At 54.6% G+C, this 23,511-nt stretch overlaps 1 protein-coding gene across 6 annotated transcripts in view; it reads left to right on the plus strand.

The window, feature by feature from the left end:
• Nucleotides 1-23,511, plus strand: part of SPATA13 (spermatogenesis associated 13) — a 137,050-nt gene that overhangs the window by 103,350 nt on the left and 10,189 nt on the right. For 5 of the 6 annotated variants that reach the window (XM_032496438.1, XM_032496437.1, XM_032496436.1 and 2 more), the window contains 5 exons: nucleotides 15,645-15,781; nucleotides 16,855-17,034; nucleotides 17,248-17,433; nucleotides 18,980-19,159; nucleotides 20,917-21,149. In XM_032496438.1, the coding sequence (XP_032352329.1) occupies nucleotides 15,645-15,781; nucleotides 16,855-17,034; nucleotides 17,248-17,433; nucleotides 18,980-19,159; nucleotides 20,917-21,149 (916 nt within the window). Of the gene's footprint in view, nucleotides 1-8,280; nucleotides 8,708-15,644; nucleotides 15,782-16,854; nucleotides 17,035-17,247; nucleotides 17,434-18,979; nucleotides 19,160-20,916; nucleotides 21,150-23,511 lie in introns of those variants that run through there. The other variant, XM_032496439.1, reaches the window with a different exon arrangement.

Genomic DNA, 23,511 nt, shown 5'->3' on the forward strand with positions numbered 1-23,511 from the left:
CCTGAGAAGTCAAGGGCCTGACTCCATACCAGTCTCTGGCAGTTGGGGTTATTACTATAGTCATGGAACTTGTCCAGTTGAATAAACAAATTAAATGTAAACAAGAGACTGAAAGGACTCACGTCTACAAACAGTGACCACTTAGAGGAGACTTGGTAAAGGTGAATTGCTAAAAAACTGTTTTCTGTCAGATTAGATGAGAACTGACAGCTGAAAAAAGAAAAAGGAAAAACCAGGGAATCCGTAGTCAGAACGCTCCACAGGCATCTCTGATTATTAGTCTAAAGCCAGAACTGGAAGTCAGGGTTGACCATGCTGGGTGTGACCTGCAGAATTTCAGCCCACGATCACACGCGCAGACCTCTGGTCCTGCGTGAGAGCAGAGGTGGTGAATCAGCTGCCCTTTTGTGTGTTTACGTTGAAGTGTTTTGGGGCGCGGATGCGTGTGTGACGTTTTAGACTCGGGACCTTCAGGTGGCGGGCGGCTCTGGGCAGGAGGGCCTCGGGGCAGGTTGAGAGGCTGGTCTGGCCTAGGAGGCAGGCTCCTGGAGGTCGAAGGGGCCTGCCCGGTCAGGGCCTCCTGTGACGACGGAGCCAGGCTTTATTCTGCGGCAGCAGAGCTGCAGAACGGCTTTCAGTGGAGCGGGGTGAAGAGGCTGGCGTTCGGTGACATCTCTGGCTAGACGGTGGGCCTGCCTGGAGACGGGAGGAGGAGACAGTTGCTTTATCAGTGGACAGAGCCCTGAACTGGGGGCGTGATGGTTCCACTGGAGAAACGGAGATGTGGCGGTCAGGCAGTTGTCCAGATGTTTTGGGGGATGACGCCCAGGTGGTGGGGAGCGTAGGAGAAAAGCCCACCAGGTGGGGGGCCGCGTGGAGGGGGAGGTGCGGGTGGGATGGCTGCGTGCACCACGAGGGTCTGATGAGGAAGGAGGCCCAGCCAAGAGGGGACGGTCCGGGAGTCATCAGCAAACCGGTGGCTGCTCTTAAAGCTGGTGCAAGGAGTGTGATCACCGAGGGTGGGCATGGAACGGGAGGAGGGCCTGAATTGGCCGGCCTGGAAAGGGAAAGGAACCCACAAGAGAGAAGGAACGGGCAGACAGGTGAGTAGTGTCCAGGTGTCAGAGGATGCGGGGCTCCAGGGAGGGAATGGTTACGAGGTCACCTGCGCCCAGGGTCACGTCGGGCACACTCAGCATTTTCCACGGCTTCAGCCGCAATTGGGAACTTGTCGGTTTGGAGGTAAACAGTTTCAGTTCAGTGGGAGGGCAGGGCCCGGGCTCGGTGCTGATGGCTGCAAGGTTGTGGGGGAGTCCAGGCTTCATGCGTGAGCAAGGAGGTGTTTTATCTATTTTGTTTATCTGTGTTGGTTTTCTGATTTTATAGCTGAAAATTTCCCATAAATTTCCCACTAGCTAGGGCTGGTTAAAGACTACTTGTTTTGCTACCTGTTAAAAAACAGTCGTGATTTTATGTTACTGTATTTGAAAGCTCATTAATATGAATGTGTCAATGTTTACTTTTACTAAATATTTTTGAAAGAAATAGCCGTGTTAAGTTTGCATCAGAAAGCTCCTGTTCCTTGATTGAGAGTTACGATGTGATTAACGCCCCAACACTAAGGAAGTGGGGAAATTTAATTGTAAGGGTTTATGCCGTTTCAACTTTGATTTTTTTTTTTCAGTTAAATACATTGTAAGAAATTACTGAAGCATATTTTTGGATAAGTCTTGCAGTGAAGTTAATAAATTTATTAAGACACTCAGATTTTTCACTTGGTCAGAACAAAGAAAATAGGATTTTCTCCCTTTCCTTCAGTTTTTTGTTGTTGTTGATTCTACTGCTAATTGGTTATTCCGGCACGCTGTTCTAATGATGGTTAGGAGAGTTAATTTCCTTACTAACAGGACTTTGGGTCAAAAAAGCCGAGTTGAGTCCCAGTCCTCTGTTAACTAGCTCTGGGACCTTGGCCAGCTACTTAACCTCAAAGTCTTAACGTCCTCATCTGTGATGGGAAGTGTTTCTGTCGCCTGCCCCCCAGGTGTGTCAGGACGACCTGGTGCACAGCCATCGTGCAGTGGATATCAGCGGCCATTATTGCAAAGAACTAAACTAAGAGAAGCATCGATGACACCGGGGACAAGGCTCGTGATGAGCAGTGAGCATGTTTACAGCCAGCGGTCCGAGTTACTTACTCAGCTGCACTGCCAGCAGTTTACCTTAGACAAGTCCCTTAACTAATGTGTAAGGCTCTAGGACACCAGGCGTCTATATGGAACGACATGCTGTGTGAGTATCCCCCAAGAAAAGGTTAAACCAATTGGAAATGCGTGTACTCAGGTTGTTAGGAAAGAAGAAAGTAACTCGGCTGCATGTTTTCTGTTGGTTCTCCTGACCCAAAATTTCAGGCCTTATCTCAGGGGTCCCCGAAGTATTACCCAGAGATGCCTCTAAATTTTTTGGTAAAAGTTAAAAAAAGAAAAGCAACAGCAGGTCTTGAGGGGGGTGTGTGTGTCTGTGTCTGTGTGTGTGCGTGTGTGTATGTGATGCCTTGGGATGATTTTGACCACGCCATACAACCGTTTGGTCCGATTTCTTATTGTCTCTTTATCTCTTTGTGCAACTGCTTTGCAAAAGTTTTCTTTCGATGATAAATCAGAAAATACAAAATCAGGCGGCACCTGCTCCGCACCTACGGAGCACGATGGTAGCGGAGTTCTCGGGAGGCCGGTTGGAGTATCCGACGTCAGGTGTGGGCGTGGGTCTGGCCTGGCACCCTCTTACGCCCCCAGCCCGCTTAATGCTCTGGCGCCACGGAACCCGGGCCCTGGTTGTATTTTTTTGTGACACAGGATGATTCTGTTCGCTTGTCTTTGGGCAGGTGACCCTGTCCGCGCTGAAATCCCTCCCTGCTGACTAGGCACCAAGACAGTGTGGATTCCACAGTCAGACGAATTTAGAAGCCTTGAAAGGGTTCCGTGTGCAGAAACACTGCACAGACGGACAGCGGCGCCTCCAACCACAGTGCCCACAAGCCTCGGGGGTGCCTCAGCTCTGGCAGCACTGGTCTCAGCTGCTGTCTCAGCCTTATCTTCGCCCGGAATCAAGATTTTTTTTTAGAGGGACACAGTGCTCTAGTTCCTCTCTCAGAAAAACATCATAAACTTTTTAAACATGTTTCCAGCAATCTCTTAAAAGTGTCATCGTCTACCATTTCAAACAGTCTCAGTTCTAAACCTTAAATTTGTTCCAGTCGTTCTGAACCACCAGAGTTACAGAAGTCTTCAGAATATCATCTGTCTAGTGCCAAGTTGCAGATATTGGATTTTAAAAGGAAAAGAAGGGGTACATATGTGTGTGTGGCTGAACCACTGTGCCGTACACCAGAAATTAACACAACCTTGTAAACTGACTCTACTTCAATTAAAAAAAATCTTTTTAAATCATAGAGAAAATAAAAAAGAATAAAATAATGCCATTTGCAGCAACATGGATGGACCTAGAGATCATCATTCTAAGTGAAGTAAGCCAGAAAGAGAAAGAAAAATACCATGATATCACTCATATGTGGAATTTCAAAAAAAAAAAAGACACAAATGAACTCATCTACAAAACAGAAACAGACTCACAGACATAGTAAACAATCTTACAGTTACCAGGGGAAAGAGAGTAGGAAGGGATAAATTTGAGAGTTTGAGATTTGGAAATGTTAACCACTATATATATATAAAAATAGATAAAAAACAAATTTCTGTATAGCATGGGGAACTATTTCAATATCTTGTAATAACCTGTAATGAAAAAGAATATGAAAACAAAGTATATGTGTATGCATGACTGGGACATTATGTGTACACCAGAAATTGACACACTGTAACTGACTATACCGCAATTAAAAAAAAAATCATAGAGAAAAGGAAAAGAAAGAATATTGAGTCAGGAAGAAAGCCAGGGAGTTAATAAACACATAGCAAACCAGCACCAAGTGCCCATCCCCGGTGCCCCTGAGGAATCTGAGGCTTAGAAACATACCCGGCTCAGCTCTTCCTTTGCTCAGCCAAGAGAGATGGAAGTTGTGGGAGTGGAGCTGGCATTGAAACCAGATGAGGCAGGCTCGAAAGCCTGCCTTGCTCCCCTGAGACACCACGCTTCTCCATCACAAAACACAACACGTTTCATTTACGTGCAGAGAGGTACACCTGTCTGCCAGTTTTTGAGACCACCACACCCCAATAATTGCCTTTGATTAAAACAAAGAAACGGGAGAAACTCATCCGTTGTTGATTTTGCTCTTGTTAGCCTTGAAATACGCTCCGTCCTGGGGATTCAAGACAAATGGATAAACAGAGACTGAGGTGAGATGTGCACCAGGCCTTGAAGGACGAAGACCCCACAAGCCGTTGACAGAAGACAGAACAGGTCTTGGTCTTAACGTGGAGGTGGCGCCTTTGCTTTTGAAGGACAGTTTCTGTGTTTGTTTCTGAATTGGTCTGCAAGTTGCAGTCAGAGCCCAGGGCCAGTGTCTGCTGCGGAGGGCTCTTGGAGAGGCGGGGCCGGGGCGGGGTCACCGGGGGCGCCCACCCGAGGCGCCCAGAGAGGACCTTCTGGCCGAGTGTGTCCGGGGCGCAGGAGGCTCCTCCCCATCCCCTGCGGTGAGCGCGCGGGGGCGCTTCTCTCCGCCGGTCCTGTGACCGCGCTGGGCTTCCTGTGCGGCTGAGTGCTGGGGCCCCGTCTGCGGGGAGTCAGGCGCCGAACAGGCTCAGGAAGACCCAAGGCCACCTTAGCCGAGCGCGAGCAGCAGCTCCCTGAGCCCGAGTCCGCGGTTGTCCGGCCATCCGTGTAGAAAACGCTGTGTCACGTTCAGTGTCTGTGTTCTGTTTCCTTATGTTTCTCTGGAAAATGGCATGGCCGGGCCCTGTTGATTAATAATGTTTCTCTTAAATCCATTTGAAAAAGAAAAGGGATCCCCCTGGATACCAGGCGATTTCTGCTGGTGGACGGGGCGTTGGTGGCAGTGACTGCTGGCCACTGTAGCGGATTGCTTCCTGTTTGGAAACCCCGCATTCCAGCTGGAGGAAGTGCGGCCGCCTCAGCGTCGGGGGCGAGTGAGCACACACACAACCCTCGCCCTGTTGCCCTCGATCTCGGGTGGTCGGGTGGTGTGGGGTGTGGGCCGGGGCTCGGTGGGGCCGAGGCGGGGCGTCCTCGGTTCTGACCTGGGCCCAGCCTTGAGCTCATTTTTCTAAAACTGATCACAGCCATGCACCAGAGAAGAGCGTGGCTCTGTCCTCGGGACCTCCTGCCTTCCTGTGCCTGTCCTGTAGCACGTGGTGGTGGGGGCCAAAGAACATTCTAGAACATCCCCAGGTGAAGGCCGTCTCTGTGCCGTGCAGGCAGGTTGCTGCTCCAGTGACACCGAGGAGGCTGGGAAACTCTGGTTGCTGGGCGGATGACCGGGGCTGGTAATCTTTCCGCACAGCATCAGAGGGTGGTCACGTGAGAGTCTCTGCCCTGTGGTACTTAAGAAGAGTCCAGGAATTTGGAGCTAAATGGACCCTTGTGGACCACCTGGTCATCCCGGAAACCTCCTGGAGAGGCAGAGGAGTGACCACGGGCCTGAGGTTAAGGTCCCACTGCTCACTCACCTCCTTGGGGGCTTCTCTTCCACTACTACGTGTGCAAATGTACGGGGGTCTTAAATAGCTGTAATTTCTACTTCCTTAGAATAAAAAATGACCCAGCACCCCACATGTTTCCAGCTTTTATTCTGTCCTCCCTGGTTTCTCAGTGTTTGATATTGATGTGTAATTTGAATTTCTCCACTTTTCCTATGGGGCTTAATCCGTTGCTTCCTTCTCCAGTGCTGCCAGCGTTGGTGACGTCCCAGTTCTGGCCCTGTAGTGGAGAATAGATTAGTGGGGTGGGGACGGGGGACGAGGGGGGTGACTTCCTTCAGCTATGCTTAAGGTGTCTGTGGCAGTGTTCTTCCTGATCTGGTAAATACAGGCTCTCATCGCTAAAAAGTTTTTCAAAGCTAAAAGTCAAGCCTTTTCTGTAGCTTCTTCCAAAAATACCTTAGAAGGGTTGTTGGGTCAGCTTTCTTTGAGAGGATGTCTCATTTTAAATGCAGTTTTTGTCTGATTATTTACTTTTTTTCCCCTTCTTTTTATCTTTATTTTTGTTTTGAGTGTGTGTGCAGTAAAGTAAGTTTACTTAGTGAATGCCTTTGGTTTAAGATCCTAAAATTCCAAGCATCTTAGTCTAGTGCCCTGACCTCATCTCTGGATTTAGGAGAAGTCCCTGGGAAACAGAAGCTGTCCTCTGCGCCAGCTGCCCGTGGAGCGTGGACGTGAGCACCAGCCCCGAGTTAAGACCGTGCCTAGGAGGTGTGGCCAAGAGATCTTTTTCTTTTTGAAAACTTGCAGTTTTAACCAAAAAAAAAAAAAAAAAGAAAAAAAAAAAGGAAAAGGAAAGATCTCTGGGTTTTGTTTACCTCCTGCTGGGCTTTAAGCTTTGTCAGGAAGGGTACGTATCAGAAGTGGCACCCACGTTTCACTGCTCTGTGTCTCAAATTCAGCCTTTCGCTTCTTTATTAACATCTTCATTCACTTCTAACTAAAACCAGGTCTACTCTTTGATGCCATGTCTTCAATAGTTTCTGAATTTATTATTTAAAAAAAATTCATGCCGGCATCTAAGATGCTGTCTCAGCCAAGAGTTCTTTGAATTGCCTAGAACAACTCTTCTCAAACCCGAGTGTGCGTTTCAGTGTCCTGGGGTCTGGGGTCTGGTGAGAGTTGCCCTCCGGCTCCGCAGGCCTGGGTGGGGCCTGGGGTCTTCCATCTGCACCAGCTCCCGGGCCCCCCAGTGCTGCGGGTCTCTGGACCACACTTTGGGGTAGTAATACACGTTATTGTAAAAAGGGAGTTTTGTGGCCACATGAGAAGGGGAAATTCTGTGTTAAAGTGATGCAGGTGTCGGTACCTGGACGTGGTTTCCGGGAGGTAGGTGTAGTTGGTTGTCAAACATTTTTCATGGACTGTTACTGCACGACTGTTCCACGTGGGATATAGGAAGCCTTAACCTCGGAGAGTGGTCTGCTCTGGAAAATGATTTCAAGGAGTCTTTTAAGTCTGTCATTTAATGAAACACTACCTTTTTGAAATAATGGATACACCCCTATTGAATGAACTGCCTGTCCATTGTTTTAAAAAAAATGTTGACTCTTTTAAATAATTTTTAAAAAATACTTGCAAGGGGTAGATTTGAAGCCGGTCAGGTTTTGTGAGTGTGTGTGTGTGTGTATGCATATGCGGGGTGCACGGGAGTGCAGGTTTCGCCTTCATTGTGGATTGTTGGAGCCTTGGCTGGATGTGAGGTGGCTGCACCGAGTCAGCAGACGTAGCCACGGACAGTGCAAGGGGAGCAGAGCCTCGGATAAAGTGCGTGGTCAGCGTGGCGCCGTCGCCGCAGCTTTGCTCCCCGAGCCGGCGCCGAATTGAGGACCTCAGGTCGTCAGAGGCGCTGCAGTGTGAGGTCATGTTTGCTCCTCCATGAAGTGCCAGGGTTGCTCTAAACTTGGAATCTGTTCTCCGGAGCTCTGAGAGGGTTGTTTGTGTCCAGTTGTCCCCACCGTGCTGGCCAGACCCTGCGCACCCGGAGGTTTGAGCGATGACAGGGTCCCCCACCATGGACGGTACAGTCACTCCCGGGGCTCATTTTTTAAGCATTTATTGGGAGCCAACCATGCGATGCCTATTCTGCACATCAGATCTCACTGCTTCAAGAGTTAAAAAGTCACCGTCTTCCTGTCATGAGGAAATTGAAGGACGCACGCTGTTTGTTAATAATTGGCGTTTCACAATGTTACTTGCTCATCGTAATGTGGAAAATACCAAAAAATACAGCGGAAATAAACAACCTGGGCCATCTAGTGAGAGCCTCTTAAAAAAAAACAAGTTTCTTCATTATAGAGGACATTTTATATAGTAACGGTTTGCCTGTTTCATGTAGTGAAAGGCACACGTATTCACATATATTTTTTAAACAAAAATCCCTCTTTTAAAGTGATTTCACAAGTTAATGGTGAATGTAGTGCAACATCAGAGCGCAAATTTTTGCCCTGCCAGCAAGTCTCCATTTTTTTTAAACTGAGTGACCTCTTTGCTTTTTCTCCCCTGAGACAGATGCCTTTTTTTTTTTTCTTCTTTTTTGTTTTGTTTTGTTTTTGTGTATGTGGGGGAGGTTGGGTGAATAGATTTATTTATGATTATTTTTATTTTTTAACGGAAGTACTGAGGACAGAACCCAGGACTCTGCTAACCCAGGCACTCCACCCCTGCGCTGCGCCCTCCCCCCCACAGGTGCCTTTAGGCTCTGGGCGCCCCTCTCCCACCTGGAGGAGGCTCGGCTGCGTCTGATAGGCCGGCACGCGGGCTGGCTTTGCTTTAGGAATTTCCTCCCGCCGCCCTGGCCGCCGCCGTCTGGGGCTGTAGCCTCAGCGGGCGGGCTTGGGAGGGAGGCTCGCCCGCGGAGGCAGAGCAGTGAATAAGCGATTTCTGCCCTTTCCGCAGCCAGAGCCCGAGCCGTTCTCCGCGATGCTCAGTCACACCCTGGCCCCGCTCTGAACGTGGCTGTTTTTCAAATGGAAGGATGGTAGCTAGAGGGGAAGTAGCAAGATTTTGGAGCCTGGAAAGCCTCCACCTGGGTACGTGCCCCGAGAACGAGTTCTCGCATCTGGCTGTGTTGTCTGTTCCACTCTTTCCTTGCAAGTTGCAGACCTCTCTCTCTCTACTGCTGCTGCTTGTCAGGGGCATGTGCGCGTGTGTGTGTGTGTAAGTTCATTCGTCCTGGTCCCATGTCCTGAGGGCAGTTCTAGGTGTGGACGCAGTAAATCAGGGAAACCGGTTGTGGTCATGGCATCGCAGTTGGTGTGAAACAGAAAACAGTAAGATTCAAGTGTGGGCTCTCCTGTATGAGTTATGGCTCTGGTTCTTGGCCGGTTTTTGCTTCTCTGACATGAACTTTCCTTACACAGGAGCTTATCCCTGTTGTGGGGCACATAACAGTGTTACTTGCTAATTTGGGGTGTGTGACGTTTAAGGGTAACAACTGATTTTTGAAGGATGTCATTGACTGTTTGCAGAAGTGATGGGGCCCCCGATTCCGTGATCGCCTGGTGCCTTATCCCACCCGTGCTTCTCAGTGTTTTTGTGAGTGTTTCCAGCTGGACTGGTTCCTGCCTGAGTGTGAAAGAAGGTGGTGCTTTCACACTCGTTAGTTACAAACTGTAACCTGTGTGTTCTTACAAGGAGTAAGAGAAAGAAATTATTCACACACAGCATTTTAGCTGCCTGCCACCCGTGGATGCAGTAAGATGCTGCAGAAAGTCTTTGTTTTTGCCTTAAGTCAATGCCAGTGGCTCAGGCTGGAATGAATGAGAATCGTGGGTGAAGCCGGAGGCAGCGGGGCTCCCGGAGCAGAGCAGCGTGTGGTTTGTGCCACTTCCTTGTTTTGATTGGCTCCCCGTGCTGGCTGAGAGTAGATGGGAACGTGGTTAGGGCTTCTGCTTCTGGTGGATTAAAAAAAAACAGGACCAGCATGTACACCATCTCACTAACCAAAATTGAGGAAAAGGGGGAAAAAAGTTGCCCAGTGATTCCTGCGTTCGGAACACGGACCTGCCTGCCCAGCGGCCGTGCTTGTTACTTGTGTGACCGGGCCCAGTGGCCCCGGTGCCCAGCAGGGAGGCATGCAGGCCAGCTGGCCTCGACCCGGCCGGTGGGTGCGCCTGTGTGTTTATTCCAGTGGCTGCTGAGCCTGGTGGAGCCGCCCCTGGCATTCCTCTGTCCTAGGTGGGCACGGCTCCCGGGCCTCCCTCCTACACTTGTATGGAGGCTGAGGGAGGCCAGGCCCAGCCTCTGTGTAGAGCTGAATGCTCTGGTGTCACCAGGACGTGCAGCTGCTCAGACCTTCCACGTGGGGCCCCGCACAGCCCCCCTCCCAGCGTGTGCCCCTAAGGCTCCCGGGCCCCAGCCCCGAGGGCCTTTGTTGAGCTTGGCTGCAAAGAGAGGAGGCAGTCCTGCTGGAGTCTCATTCCCGTGGGTGCCGTGTGCTCTGAGGACTGACTTCCACACACACACTGTGCAAGGTGTGTGTGTGACGGAAATGACAGCAAGTGCAATGTTTCACCAACTTGCAGTGACACCAGCCTGTGGAAACGCGCAGGGCTTGATGAGCGGGGACCCGTCTTGTCTGAGGGCCTGGGTGGGCGGCAGAGGGCGGGGCTGTGCAGGCACCTCCGGGCCGGCCTGGCGGCTCGGGGGAGGAAGCTCCTGCCAGGGGCGGCCGGGCGGGGCTTCTGTCCGGCTGCTGTGGCCCAGGGAGGCCAGGACGCCGGCAGGTGCACGGCAGGATCGCTTTGGAGCCAGGCAGGCCTGGGGTTACGTCCCTGCCACGCCGCTGGGACCAGTTACTCAGCCGCTTTGGGCTGCAGCTGCCTCCCGTGTCGATGGGCAGCTGGGACTCCGGGGTGCTTGCGGGGCTCAGAGGGGATGATCTATGCTAAGCGCTTAGCGCGGTGCCTGGTGCGCGCCGGGAGGGCATTCCGGGGGTGCGGTGGGACCGGATGGGTTCTTGCTCCAGGTGTGTGCGGCCAGCCTGGGGCTGGGGGCAGCGGCTGGGAGCCAGTGTGTGTGCTGGGGCGGGTCTTGAGACCAGCTCTAGCTGCCAGGGAGCGGCCAGGTAGAGGAGAGGGCCGAGGACAGAGGCACGGGGCGGCCGTGATGGACGGGGCAGCGCGGTCAGAGCCAGGGCCAGGGAGGGGCAGCAGCTTGCCAAGAGGAGGAAACACGCCCGAGGACAAGCCCAGCGTCAAGCCCAGGGCTCGCGGCCGGACACCGAGTGACCCGGAGCCGTAGCCCCGGTCTGGGCCGGAGGCCGGGCAGCAGGCGAACTTCCAGGACCTGGAAGCTGCTTGGAGGCCGAGGGCCGGCCAGCCGCTGTGGCCCTGGGAGCACAGAGATCCTGGGGCTCCACACCCATCCTGCTGGTGGGCACGGGCGGCCACGTTGGAGGCCACTCTGTGACTGGGCCCGTCTCCCCCTGCCCCTCCCCCCTCCCTGATGCGTCTGTCCCACTCAGTCGCCCTCAGTGCAGGGACCTGGGCGGTTCCAGCGGCACCGCAGTGGCCTGGAGGGGGCTGCCCTGGGCTCTGAGCACGGCCCTCCCGCGTGTGCCGCTTCTGCTCTGAAGGTGGGAAGTGAGAAGGGCTTCTTTCCAGCTGGAGGAAGTCTGAGTGGTCGGCAGGAGGTTTCCTAAAACATGTATTTTTAACAGATGATTCTCAGCGCGGGAATTTCCCTGGTGACCTGTGTTTCCGTGGGAAAACCCCGGGGAGGAGCCGCACGTGTGGGGAGGATGTTCTGCCCATTCGGTGATCAGTGTTCACCTGCCTCGCCCTCTCGTTCAGTGCCCGGCAGGACGCCCCCTGTGCCAGCTCTTCGTCCCTCTTAACAGAACGTCCAAGAGACAGGCGAGAGGGGACAGGGCCCTCCGCTACCAAGGGAAACCGAGGCTCGAATGGCTCAGGGCCTCCTCTTACATGGCCCAGCCAGGACCCCAGTAAGGCCGTGCACGTTTGAAATTCCATCACTCCGATCAGACACCCTTAAGGGTGCAAAAATAAGCCCAACGGGAAAGGCCTGGTGCCCTCCCACCAGGACACGGGCTGCGGCCTGCTCCGTGTGAGCGCACATCAGGCCGCCGCCTTCCGCACGTGTCGTGAGATGAAGTTTGCACTGTTGGTGATGTTCGACGGGTCCTGTCCTGAAAACTCCCCTGGAGGAGCTGCTGTCGGGTGTCGGCCCCTCACAGAGGTGAAATCCGGGCTCGGGCAGAAGGACGTCTGTCGCCCTCCTGAGGAGTGTGGGCACTGCCGCCGTTGGCCTCTTTGACAAAACTTCGCCCTCTCTCGTGTGTTTGCACCAGTCCTGACTGTAAGAAGGCATGCGGTTCTCTCCCGAGGAGTGTTCCTGAAGCCACTGCAGGCTGGGGACGTGGACGGGGGCTCCCTCAGACGCCATCTGCGGCCTGATGCTCGCGTCCAGGAAGGCAGCAAAGATCGGAGGCTGAGTCCTCAGATGGGGCTGTGTGTGTGGGGGGGGGGGCTGGTGGTGCCAAGGGGGACGGGCACCCAGCGAGTCCCCGTGAGACCCGTGGCGACGGCCTTTCCAGGGGATGCTGGCCGTGACAGTGACGTTGGCACTGGAGGGAAGCCTGTGGCACAGACACAGCGTGCGTGTGCACGTTCACTCTGACCTCCGAGCCATCCCCTCGGACAGCCCGTCTGCCCTCATGTTACTCTGCCCGGGAGGGCGGGGTTTGAAGACCGATGTCACTCGGCAACAGCCTGTGCTCAGTGTCTACAAGATCATTTCCAAAAATGGCTTTTCCACACCTGTCTACTCAACAAAAAAATAATAATACAGTTGGCAAGGATCTGGAGAAACTGGAGCCCCATGTGCTGTTGGCGGGGATAGAGAATGGGGCAGCTGTCGTGGAGAGCAGCGTGCAGGCCCCTCGGAAAGTTAAAATAGAGTCACCACACAACCCAGCACCTCCAGAAGGATTCAGAGCAGGGGCTCGAGGAGACATCTGCACGCCACGTTCGTGGTGTCGTCATTCACAGCAGCCAAGAGGCAGGAGCAACCCAGAGGTCCTCGGAGGGGAATGAATGAAGAAAACCTGGTCTGTGCGTACGGTGGAATGTCACCTCCACCATAACGAGGCAGGAAGGGCAGCTGTGCGAGTCCACTCACGCGCAGCGTGCAAAGCACGCAAAGTCATGGAGCCTGAAAGTAGAAAGGCGGTTGCCAAACAGTGAGGGAGGAGGAAGAATTAGTGTTTAACGGGGACAGAGTTTCAGTTTTGCAAGATGAAAAAGTCCTGGAGACTGGTTGCACAACGGCTTGAGTATTCGTAGCACTGCTGAACTCTGCCCTGAAAGACGGCCAGGACACTTGATTTAACGTTGTGTATTTTTTAGAACAAAAGGAAGACAGGGAGGAAGGGAATTCACTGAGTAAAGTTCTTCTTTCATTATTAGAATATGTTCATTTCTCCTAATTTTGCTGAAGTACATTTGGAGAGTTCGTAGTAGCTGGACACCATGTCAAACACCCCTAAATGACAAAGTCACCACTGCAAAAGGGAAAAGAAAGAGTGAACCTTAACGACCTCACAAGAAGTCTCCGCGCGGATCCTGGTCTGCCAGTGAAGATGTTAAGTGACAACAAACACACACTCAGTGAGGGGGGGACGCTGGGTGCGGGGGGCCACGGGAGGGGTCGCCCAGCGGGGCGGGCTCTGGGTGGGAGGCGGGCTGTCTCACTAGGGTGGGGTGGATTGCAGCAGGACTTTGTCGTGATGCATCCGTCCTGCGTGGTTTCTGGTGAATGTGATGGAACCAGTGGTTCAAGTTTGTCTTGGAAGTGACTTACAGGGTGGCTCGGGGGTGGTGGAGACAGGGTCCTGGGAGACCTTCTTGGCTGAGATGAGAACTGACCATTGACCGGGCGTCAGGGAGACCCCGGTGTGTACCCCGCCTCCACCCAGCCCTTGTGTCGCCCAGATAAATAAATAGACTTCTGGGAACGTCAGGTTCCTCACCGCCGATTTGCAGTCCACTCATTGAGTGCCTTCGGTATGTTGGGTGCCATGCGAGGTGCTGGAGATAAAACACTAGGCCCCCTCTCTTCTCTAAAGGAGGTTATGGGCTCAGAAGGGAAACACCCAAGTAAAGGCAGGGCCTGAGGAGGGAGAAGCCTGGAGGCGGCTGGCAGCCCCCCAACCTGGGCTCACAGGGGTCTGATGAGGACCGAACTGGCTGGGTGTGGGGGTCCCGGGTGCTGGGGCGCTCCGGGCTGCGGGAAAGCATGGGCCCTGGAGAGACCTGGCTTGGGGCGCATCTCTGAGGGGTGTTGCGTCCAGAGCAAGGGCGTCGAGGGAGGGGCCGGAGGAGAGCCCTGGGGGCCTGGTGTGCAGAGCTGGGGCCTGTCCTGGGCTGCGCGGGTGTCTGCCGGGCACCTGAAACACAGCCCGTCCAGAGGGGGTGGGCTGTCAGTAAGATGCACATCAGATCTTGAAGACTCAGTACAAAATAAAGAAGAGAAAACATCTCGTTAAAAAAGGAAAGTTCTTCAATTTGGAAACTAGACCTGTCGCCTGAGGGTAAAGTTACTAGAAACTCAGGTTCGCAGGCCCTTGAAAGAAACAGGACACACAGCACCGTCCACCACCATCGCAAACCATCCTCCTCCCCCCTCCCCAGGGACTTCTCCCCTGACCCCCTTCCCGTTAGTTCTCCTGGTGACTCGTGTCGTCAGCCCGGCCTGCACATCCTTGGCCTGCACTTCCCCCGCCGTTCCCTGGTACCGCCCGCTCCAGTGCACCCACCTTCTCCCAGCTGGTGTCCCTGGGCCCAGAGCCTGCCCCCCACCCGGCCCACCAAGCCCACGGCCGTCCTTGCAGTCACTCCTCCCAGTGAGCCCCAGTGTGCGTCAGGGGTGCCAGGACCTCGACACACGTGAGCTCACCTAAGTCTCCAAAAAGAAACTGGTTTTTATGGCAGAAGGATGTGCAGCTCAGAGAGATGAAGTTGCCGGGTTAGGTCCAGGGCTCGAGTCCACGCCAGGCCTCTGTGACTCCCAACACCTGCTCCTTCTGCAGCATCTGGACCTCGGTTCAAAACCCATCACGCCGTCAACTCAGTCTCTATGAGGGCAGCCCTGTTGCCTGCTCTAACCCTTGAGAGCACCCCCTCCCCACAGCGTGCCCTCACCTTGCTTTCCAGCCTCAGCCTTTTTGTTAGATGCTCTGGTGCCCAAATCCTGCTGCATTTTGTTCTCAGTCAGGTGTCCTCTCCCAGGAAGCCTCTCCCTGCCCTCCTCACCAGGAATGCCGATGACAGAGGAGCGCTGGTGACAGTGGCCCACTGTCCCAGGAGAGGCGCCCTGAGTGCCAGGGCAGGCCGTCCAGAACGCTACGCCTACCCCCAAGAGGTCTTTCTTTGTTTTGGTAAACGTGCCGCAGAACTCCTAATTCTCACGCTGTGAGTCCCCGCCCTTTCACATGTGGGCAGCTAGTAGGCGGGGCCCCCAGGCTTCACACAGGACTCGGCACCTTTGGTCTTAGCAGCAGGGACGTGATGGACGCCAGACACTTTTTTTTTTTTTTTTGAATGATTATATTTTTCACTTTCTCTTCGTCCTTAAGCTTATCGACACATTTCTTAGAAATATTATCCATGTTTATGTCTTTTATGTTCCCTTTGGAGCACAAATTTCCAAGTAAATCACACACAGTTCACTCAGTATCCTAACTCACAAAACAGGAGGTGACCCTGTGTGTTAGTGTTGGCGGTCGGCTCTGAAACGTCCGCCTGCTCACTTACTGTAACACTTCCCCCCGCCCTTCTACCTTTGGTTCCGTAGATGGGTAGGCATTCCCTGATGACCGCATTCTGGGTGAGATAAAAACGGTTACTTTTCTTCGGGGGGACGCTCTCAGAGGCCCTGGGTTTTGTCGTCAGACTTGTGAGGTTGGCCGTGGCTTGAGAGCACTCTGCTTCTCTCTCTCTCTCGCAGTTTCCTCAGATGGAGGGACGGAGTCTTCGGCCTTAGTGGATGACAACGGCAGTGAGGAGGACTTCAGCTATGAAGACCTCTGTCGGGCCAACCCCCGCTACCTGCAGCCGGGCGGCGAGCAGCTGGCCATCAACGAGGTACCGGGGCTCCACTCCCAGTGGCCAGCACGGGGCCCCGGTGCTCTGGGTCCAGAGTCCATTCGAACTTTTCCCACCGATTATTTCTTAGTGAACACATTGTAAACCTGGGACTCTGGTCTGGAAGAACAGTTTGGTTTTCTAGCATTTTCATGGACGGCCTAGGGGCCTGGGTCTTGCCAGTCACTGAGATGCACCCTCCCCATCAGAGCAGCAGTCATGGCGCTGGGAGGGGGCGTCTCCACTTATGGAACGCCCTCCCTTGCACTCGCCGCCTCGTGAGGATCTCACAGCCGACCTGGGGGGTGGACATTTCAGTTATTATCTGCGTTTCAGCAAACCCTCGGAGACTAAGAGGCTGACTGACCTGCCAGTAGACGGCAGAGCTGGCGTTGACTACGTTTTTCCCGCCACGGCTCTGGGGTTCTTTCTGCCATGTCTTGAGCCCTTTTTATGGAAATTTTTCCAGAAGGCATCTCTGGCTTTTGGGGTTTGCGAACTGAGCGTGTGCAGTGTGCCTTCTCAGTGTGACCCAGCCCCATCAGTGTCACCGGCCGTTGCTGTAGGAGCAGCGGGGTCCCCGGGAGCTGAGGGGACGTGCGGTCCTCCACCCCTCCGGCTGGCTCCCGGGTGAGCTTAAATTAACTGTTAAGTGTCCAGACGTCATGCTGTGTCCTCTGTAGTTGCAGGAAACCAAACATTAGATGCAAGTCTGTGCAGGTTGCCAGGGAAGTATGGAGAGCGAGTTCTGCATGAGGGTCTTGCAGGAAAGGGTGGCTGATAACCTTTGGTGGCATGGCTCTGGCCGCTCAGAGACCATTTTGGGGGTGGACACTCAGACACTGACGTTTGCTGGATGACTGACACGCAGATGAGTGGACCTGGGGTCTCCCTCAGGAGCAGGTGGAGGAGCCCGCCTGGGTCTCGTCTCCCGAGAGCACATCTCTCTGTTCGTGTCACATGACACGAAACGCTAGGAGTTGACTGACATCCGTAGGTGTGGGCACGGGGGGCCGGGCGAGCTCAGGGTCCCCCATGAGGCTCTGCACTGAGCGCTGGGCACCCCGTTTCAGCTGATCAGCGATGGCAGTGTGGTCTGCGCCGAGGCGCTGTGGGACCACGTGACCATGGACGACCAGGAGCTGGGCTTCAAGGCGGGCGACGTCATCCAGGTCCTGGAGGCCTCCAACAAGGACTGGTGGTGGGGCCGCAGTGAGGAGAAGGAGGCCTGGTTCCCTGCCAGCTTCGTCAGAGTAAGTGTGTTCTCCAAGTCAGACCTGGGCGAGGGTCGGCTGGGGTGGGGAGCTTCTGCTGGGGTCGGCGAGGCGGCTGTCCACAGGGCTGTGGTCTCAGCCGGCCGCGTGCAGGCGCGGGGTTCCCTGCTGTCCTCCTGACTGTCCTGGGGGCAGAAAACCAGGGGGCCCACTGCCAGGCCCCTCTGCTCACCTGTCGCGTGTGGACCGCAGCTGCGGGTCAATCAGGAGGAGCTGTCGGAGGGCTCCAGCGGCACCCCGGGCGAGGAGCTGGAGGAGGACGCGGGCGGGAACCGCCACAAGCACCCTGAGAGCAAGCAGCAGATGAGGACCAACGTCATCCGGGAGATCGTGAGCACCGAGCGCGTGTACATCAAGCACCTCAGGGACATCTGCGAGGTGAGATGCCGACCCGGCCGCGCCCAGTCCCCGTGGGCAGGCCCTCATGGTCACACGTCTGTCTAGAGCCCCCCGCCCCGCCCGCCCGTCTGGCCCACCCCGTGAGTGTAGGCGGCCAGCCCTCCTCCAGGACCCAGCTGCCCAGAGTTTTCGGAGCACATAACTCCAGGCACCTTTACATGGAAGCCTTTGACTTTGCAAAGAGCCGAAGAGTGGTCACAGTCGACAGCCCGCTGCCTCTGACCTCTGACCTCTGACACACAGCGAGACCCTGAGTCACCCTCATGGACAGAGAGCATGAGTGTCATTTGGGGAGGCCCAAGGCCCTGTTCTGCCCTGTGTGGTCCCCCACCCCGCAGCATGGTCTCCCGTGATGGTTTCCGTTTTTCTGGATCCCGTACAAGCGAGTGACCCGCTGCTCTGTCGTGCGCCCGTCCAGTCATTCTGGCTGTCCCCGGTGAATGCTGACGTCCGCATTCCCGTTCGGCTGAGCGGGTTCAGCACAAAGGCAGGCCCAGTGAGAGCCCTGCACCCCCGACCCCGGAGACTGGATTGGCCGGCAGATAAAGACCCAAACATTTGGCTCGTTTGCAGCAGCCCTCTCCCTCTGTGAACAGGCCGTTTAGGGAGTCCCTTTAAAGCAGCGTTTTGGGGAAGTAGTCACCGCTCATCAGCCTGCCCACGGCTGTGCGCGTCCCTCCACGGGGGTAACCCCCCCACGAGCCTCACGGGAAGGCCCCCTTCTCCCCCCAGTGTGGACGAGGGAGCTGAGGCTCAGAGAAGTGAGTGGTGGGGTCAGGGTGTAGACAGTCGCCCCGGAGCCTGGAGCCGAGAGCCTGTTAGTAGTCAGTGGTCCGTGTTTGCCGTGTGGTCGGCTCGGTCTGTGTGATCGCGTGGTGCAGGTTTGGGGGATAATTACTCCATGTGTTTACGGCCTTCCCTTCCTCCCTCCACAACCTTCCCGAGCCGCGCACAGCCGGGGCCCGGCGCACAGAGGGTTAGCGGTGCCTCACTGGTGCAGGCCTCCCCCGGTTACGACGCGCAGAGTCGTGCCGTCCGCAGAGAGTGGTGGCGCTGGAGTCCTCGGGGAAGGCCCCCCCGGCTCTTTGCCCCGACTGTGAGCGTTGCTCCGCGAGCCGCTCGTTGCGGGGCTGCCGTCTGTGTGTGACGGGCCTTCCCAGCTGTGAAGTGGAACTGGAGGTGGCAGAACAGTTACCTTGAGAGTTTCGAAAAAGCACGGGCGACCATACTGGTGTTCACTGCGAGCTCTCTGTTTCATGAGTGTCACCTGGAAACTCTACACGGGTCCTTGGATTGTAAATCCACCCGCGCGTACCTTTTCTCTCTCCTTTTGTTTTTAAAGTATTGAGGGCACGTCGCAGTCAAGGAGGTATTAGCCCAGCGGGGACCGCTAGGGTCAGATCCTTGTCTCTAGCTAAGATCCACGCCAAGGCCACGGCTTTAGGCCCCGAAGCCTGTGTTACTCAGGTATGTGATGTCTGTGAGCTTCCAAGCTGACGTGACAGAGTCTGTTTCCGTGCTGCAGGGCTACATTCGACAGTGTCGCAAGCACACGGCTATGTTCACCGCTGTGCAGCTCAGCACCATCTTTGGAAACATCGAAGATATTTACAAATTCCAAAGAATGTTCCTGAAAGACCTTGAGAAACAGTACAATAAAGAGGAACCTCATCTCAGCGAAATCGGATCTTGCTTTCTTCAACACGTACGTCACCCTTTACTTCTCTTAAGTAACATCCGGTCAAATAATTCTGAACTGTTTCTCCACTAGAAAGAGTCCTTTTTGCCCGGCTTCCTTTGTCTTCTTTATTCCTTTGAGTGCCAGATTAATTTCCTGTCCAGTGGAGGTATTGTCACTTGCAGATTAAGTTGATTGGTTTTTGTGGCTAATCTTTACCTAAATACCCCAAGTCCGTTTATTCAAAACCTCCTCACCTTGATGCAGTTTGGAGCTAGGGGTTGTGTTTGGCATAATTGCTAATGATGACCTGTTAGGTATCTATGTTCAGGGCTTTCCTATATCAGCCCCCGTTCTGCTGTGAGGTAGGTTTGATAATTGCTCCCATTTTCCAGATGCAGAAACCCAAGCCCAGAGAGTGAGCGACCCCGGGTCACACATTGGTAATTGGCAGATGTTGATTCAGGCCGGGCGCGTGGCCCAGGGACGCTGGCGGTCGGGGGAGAGGCAGTAATTGCTTGGATCGCTGTCGTGAGGCCGGCCCGAGCTCGTCGCTGAACGATGCCTGGCTGCCACCTTTTAGTACGACAGGTTTCAGAGGAAGGAGGTTTACCCCCAGCCAGAGCGGTCAGGGTGCAGTAACAGTGATCACAATAGCAGTGACAAGCAGCCCCCACCACCAAGGCAGCAGGGCTGGCACTGAGCCCAGGTGGTCCCCGGGCGGGCCCCCGGTGTGGGTCGCCGCTAAATGGCTGGAAACAATATGCTTCCGTGGTTGGTGGCTGTGCAGGTGGGAAGGTGGGCCCCTGAGGGCACTCGGCCTGTTTAGGACTTTATAACAGACCCATCTGGCCGGAGTGGGAGATTCACGGAGAGGGGTCATCGGTGGGATGCTTCGAGGTCAGCTGAGGCCGGACTGTGGAGTGGATCTTGCCATGAAGGGCAGGAGAGTGTAGCTTGGGGACAGGGGTGTCGCTGCCTCTGGGCGAGGGTGACAGTGTTAGAGGCACAGAAAGAGGGATCTGTTGAGATGGGATTTGGGAGACAAATAGACAAGACTGGTCACAAGGAACAGAGAAAGCAGCATGAGAGCTGTCTCCAGGTTTCCAGTCAAAGAGTGAGCAAGTGAGTTAGGAAAACCATCCTATAGGGAAATAGGAGTTGGAGCCTGGTGGTGCCAGAGAGGTCGGCCGGGTAGGGAGCAGAGCAGGACACAAGCCAGGGGAGTGCAGGTGTAGGCAGGTGCATGGCTGTGAAGGGGCCACTGGGGCAGGGGCGGCATCCAGGGAACTTTGGGAGTGAGTCCTGGGGGAGGACAGGGCAGCCTTGAGCGGGGAAGTCAGGGAGCGGAGGGGACGGGAGGGGTCGGCGGGTGAAGGATGAGAGCTGTGGATGGGGGCCGGGGTCCCACATCCTCCTGGTCCCCTTGGAGAAGTTTCTACCAGGAAGGAGGGAGGACAGCAGTCCCGTGTCCCTCGGATCAGGCAGGGTGAGGAGGGTGATGCGGGGGTGACTCAGAGGGTGATAGAGATGGCGCTGCTCCTGGGGCGCGGCCTGCACCCGACGCAGCCTCTCTGTGGAAGGGATGCGCACTCAGCCCCCACCTCTGGTGTCTGGACGTGCCCCCACCCCCGGGGAGGAGGCTGATTTGGGGAGAACTGTCGCAGCTCAGTGGGTCCCTCCGGCCCGGAAGCCCCATCCCCGGGGTTGGGGGCCTGGGTGTCGCTGGCCCCTGTTGCGGCCCAGAGCCCCCGGGGGCCTGACGCCGAGCCTCCCCTTCGCAGCAAGAGGGCTTCGCCATCTACTCCGAGTACTGCAACAACCACCCGGGCGCCTGCGCCGAGCTGGCCGGCCTGATGAAGCAAGGCCGGTACCGCCACTTCTTCGAGGCCTGCCGCCTGCTGCAGCAGATGATCGACATCTCCCTGGACGGCTTCCTGCTGACGCCCGTGCAGAAGATCTGCAAGTACCCGCTGCAGCTGGCCGAGCTGCTCAAGTACACGGCGCCCGCGCACGGGTGAGGGCCCCACGGCCGCGGCCTCCAGGCCTTGGGGAAGTTGGAGGTGGCTGACCGCTGAATGGGGTCCTTGCAGAGGCTCCCAGCATCCCTTTGTAGAGATACTAAAATACAAAAGTGATTCTTAACCTGTGTCAGGAGCACGGGGGGATTTTTATTATGTTGTCGGTCCTTCTGATCAGCATAGGTTTTATGAATAGCTACTCTTTTGTAGCTACTCAGTTAATAAAAACAGTTGCGAGAAATAGACCAGCATGAATACAGTTTCAGAAATATGTCCTTTCCTCTTATTTGTCCTTAAGCTGTTTCACAGCATCTCACCCTCAGAGCAGTCGGCACAGGTGGTCCTAGGTACCCGTGGTGATCGGTTCCAGGACCCCAAGGGAACCAAAACCCACGGATGCTCAAGTGCCCTGCAGAGCATGGCTCTGTATTTATATCTTCCCAGCGAGTTTAAATCTCTCTAGATTACTCCTAACACCTAATATGATATGTAAACGCCATGTAAATAGTTGTAAATACAATGTAAATGCAATGTAAGTAACTGCTGGCAAGCAGCAAATTTAAGGTTTGCTCTTTGGGGAAAAAATTCCAGAAAGTTCCGGATATTTTCAGTCCACGGTTGGTTGAATCACGGAGGCAGATGCCCTGGATATGGAGGGCCGACTGTATTATATTCTGCAACAGAAAATGGCTTTACAGAGTGGTGAGGACACACAAAAGTTGGAACTCAAAAAGAGTAGGGAGCCTCAAGGTCACGGCGTGGTGCGTGAATGGAGTTGCTCAGGGGACGCATCTTACCGAGGTCAGGGTGGGCCCTCAGCCCTTTCTGGGCCAGCTGGGTGCTCGCTCTGCCTCCCGACTACCCCTCCCCAGCCCCCTTCCCTCTGGCTCCGAGCACAGGGCTTCTCATCATGGTGACCTGAATGCTCTGCTTCCCTCTGGGGCTTATTACCCTGTGCCTGAATCCTTCTGAGGGAACCCCAGGTTACCCTCTGCTTACTGAATAGCAAGTCCTCGTTTCCCGCACATGCGGGAACGTCTGGCCCTGCTGTGATCTGCCCAGTCAGTGTCGGAGCAGGCCCGCCCACTTCCCGAGCTGTGGGGGAAGGTCCCCTCCTAGGGCCCAGCTGCTTGGTGCTTTCACCAGCAGGCATGGGCTCTTGGCTTATGTTCCCAGCCTTCCACAGCTGGAAGGCCTGTGCGGACACGGCCGTTGTCCCACAAGGTCTTAGAACAAAGCTGACTGTTGTCGAAGAGAACCAGACCTCGTCTGTGTCATCCGTGTCTCCGCACAAAGCTCTCACTCCGCCTGGAGCTCGGGGAAGGACAGTCTGGAGGGGGTCTAGTCTAGCGAGAAGAGGGAGCAGGGAGAGGGGTTGTGCCCAGAGGACATTTGCTGCAGCAGAGGGGTTTTAACGTCTAACTTTTGCCCTGAAAGCAGCCGTGTTCTCCAGGGCAGCACCTGGCTCCAGGCAGGGGTGGGGTGGGGATGGGTCACCTTCTGTCCTCTGCCCTGGGCTCCTGCTGAGACAGGGCTGGGAAAGGGGTCTCTTTACAATTAGATCAGAAGGTAGAAAGAGGAAGAGCTGGGTCGCTGAACCACATACCCAGATAACAATGTCAGTTCAGAGAATTTGGATGAAAGGGAGACGAGAAAATAATTCATTGAAATAGGTAAGAGGAAAGAGAGCTCAATTTTTTTTTTCTTTTTCTGATGGAAACATCAGAAAAGTTTGATAGAAAACAGCAAAGTCAGGCGAGTCACAAATTTGGAGAAATTTTTAGGAAAACACTAAAAAGGCACCAGGATGGGGAACCAGAGACAGTAAGTAAGAGAACGCAGAAGCAGAGCATCTGGGAAGGCAGGGCTTCCTTAAAACTTAATTTTTCTCTTTTAAGGGCTTTTTTCATTACGAGGCATTACTTAGACATTTTGGCTGTTTCCAAAAAAGCATTTCAAAGGAGATGACAAAAAACCAATTTCCTTGTCTGAAGGAAAACAAAGTAAAATTAAAAAAAAAAATTACACTCTATTTCTTCTGGAATTGCACAGAAAACCTTGTAGAAAAAAAGTACCATGATTCTGCACACTGTCTTCACTGCTGGAACCTGAGCTGAGGGGGGTGCTTCCATTGTCCCAGCAGCCCCCACCCCGGTGTCACTGCATCCTTCCTTCCTGCTCTGCTCCTGCCTGTAGACAGCGGGGTCTGGGCTTCCCAGGAGTTGGGGGGGACTTCCCAGGGGTGGGGGGGCTGCCCGGGGGTCAGGGGGGCTGCCCGGGGGTGGGGGGTCCTCCTCAGGGCAGAGCTTAGCTGTGTCTGGTCCATCAAAGACAGTGGAGCCTGCTGCCTCCCAGGCT

This window comes from Camelus ferus, chromosome 14, assembly GCF_009834535.1.
Source record: "Camelus ferus isolate YT-003-E chromosome 14, BCGSAC_Cfer_1.0, whole genome shotgun sequence".
In the NCBI taxonomy this organism is placed as follows: Eukaryota; Metazoa; Chordata; class Mammalia; order Artiodactyla; family Camelidae; genus Camelus; species Camelus ferus.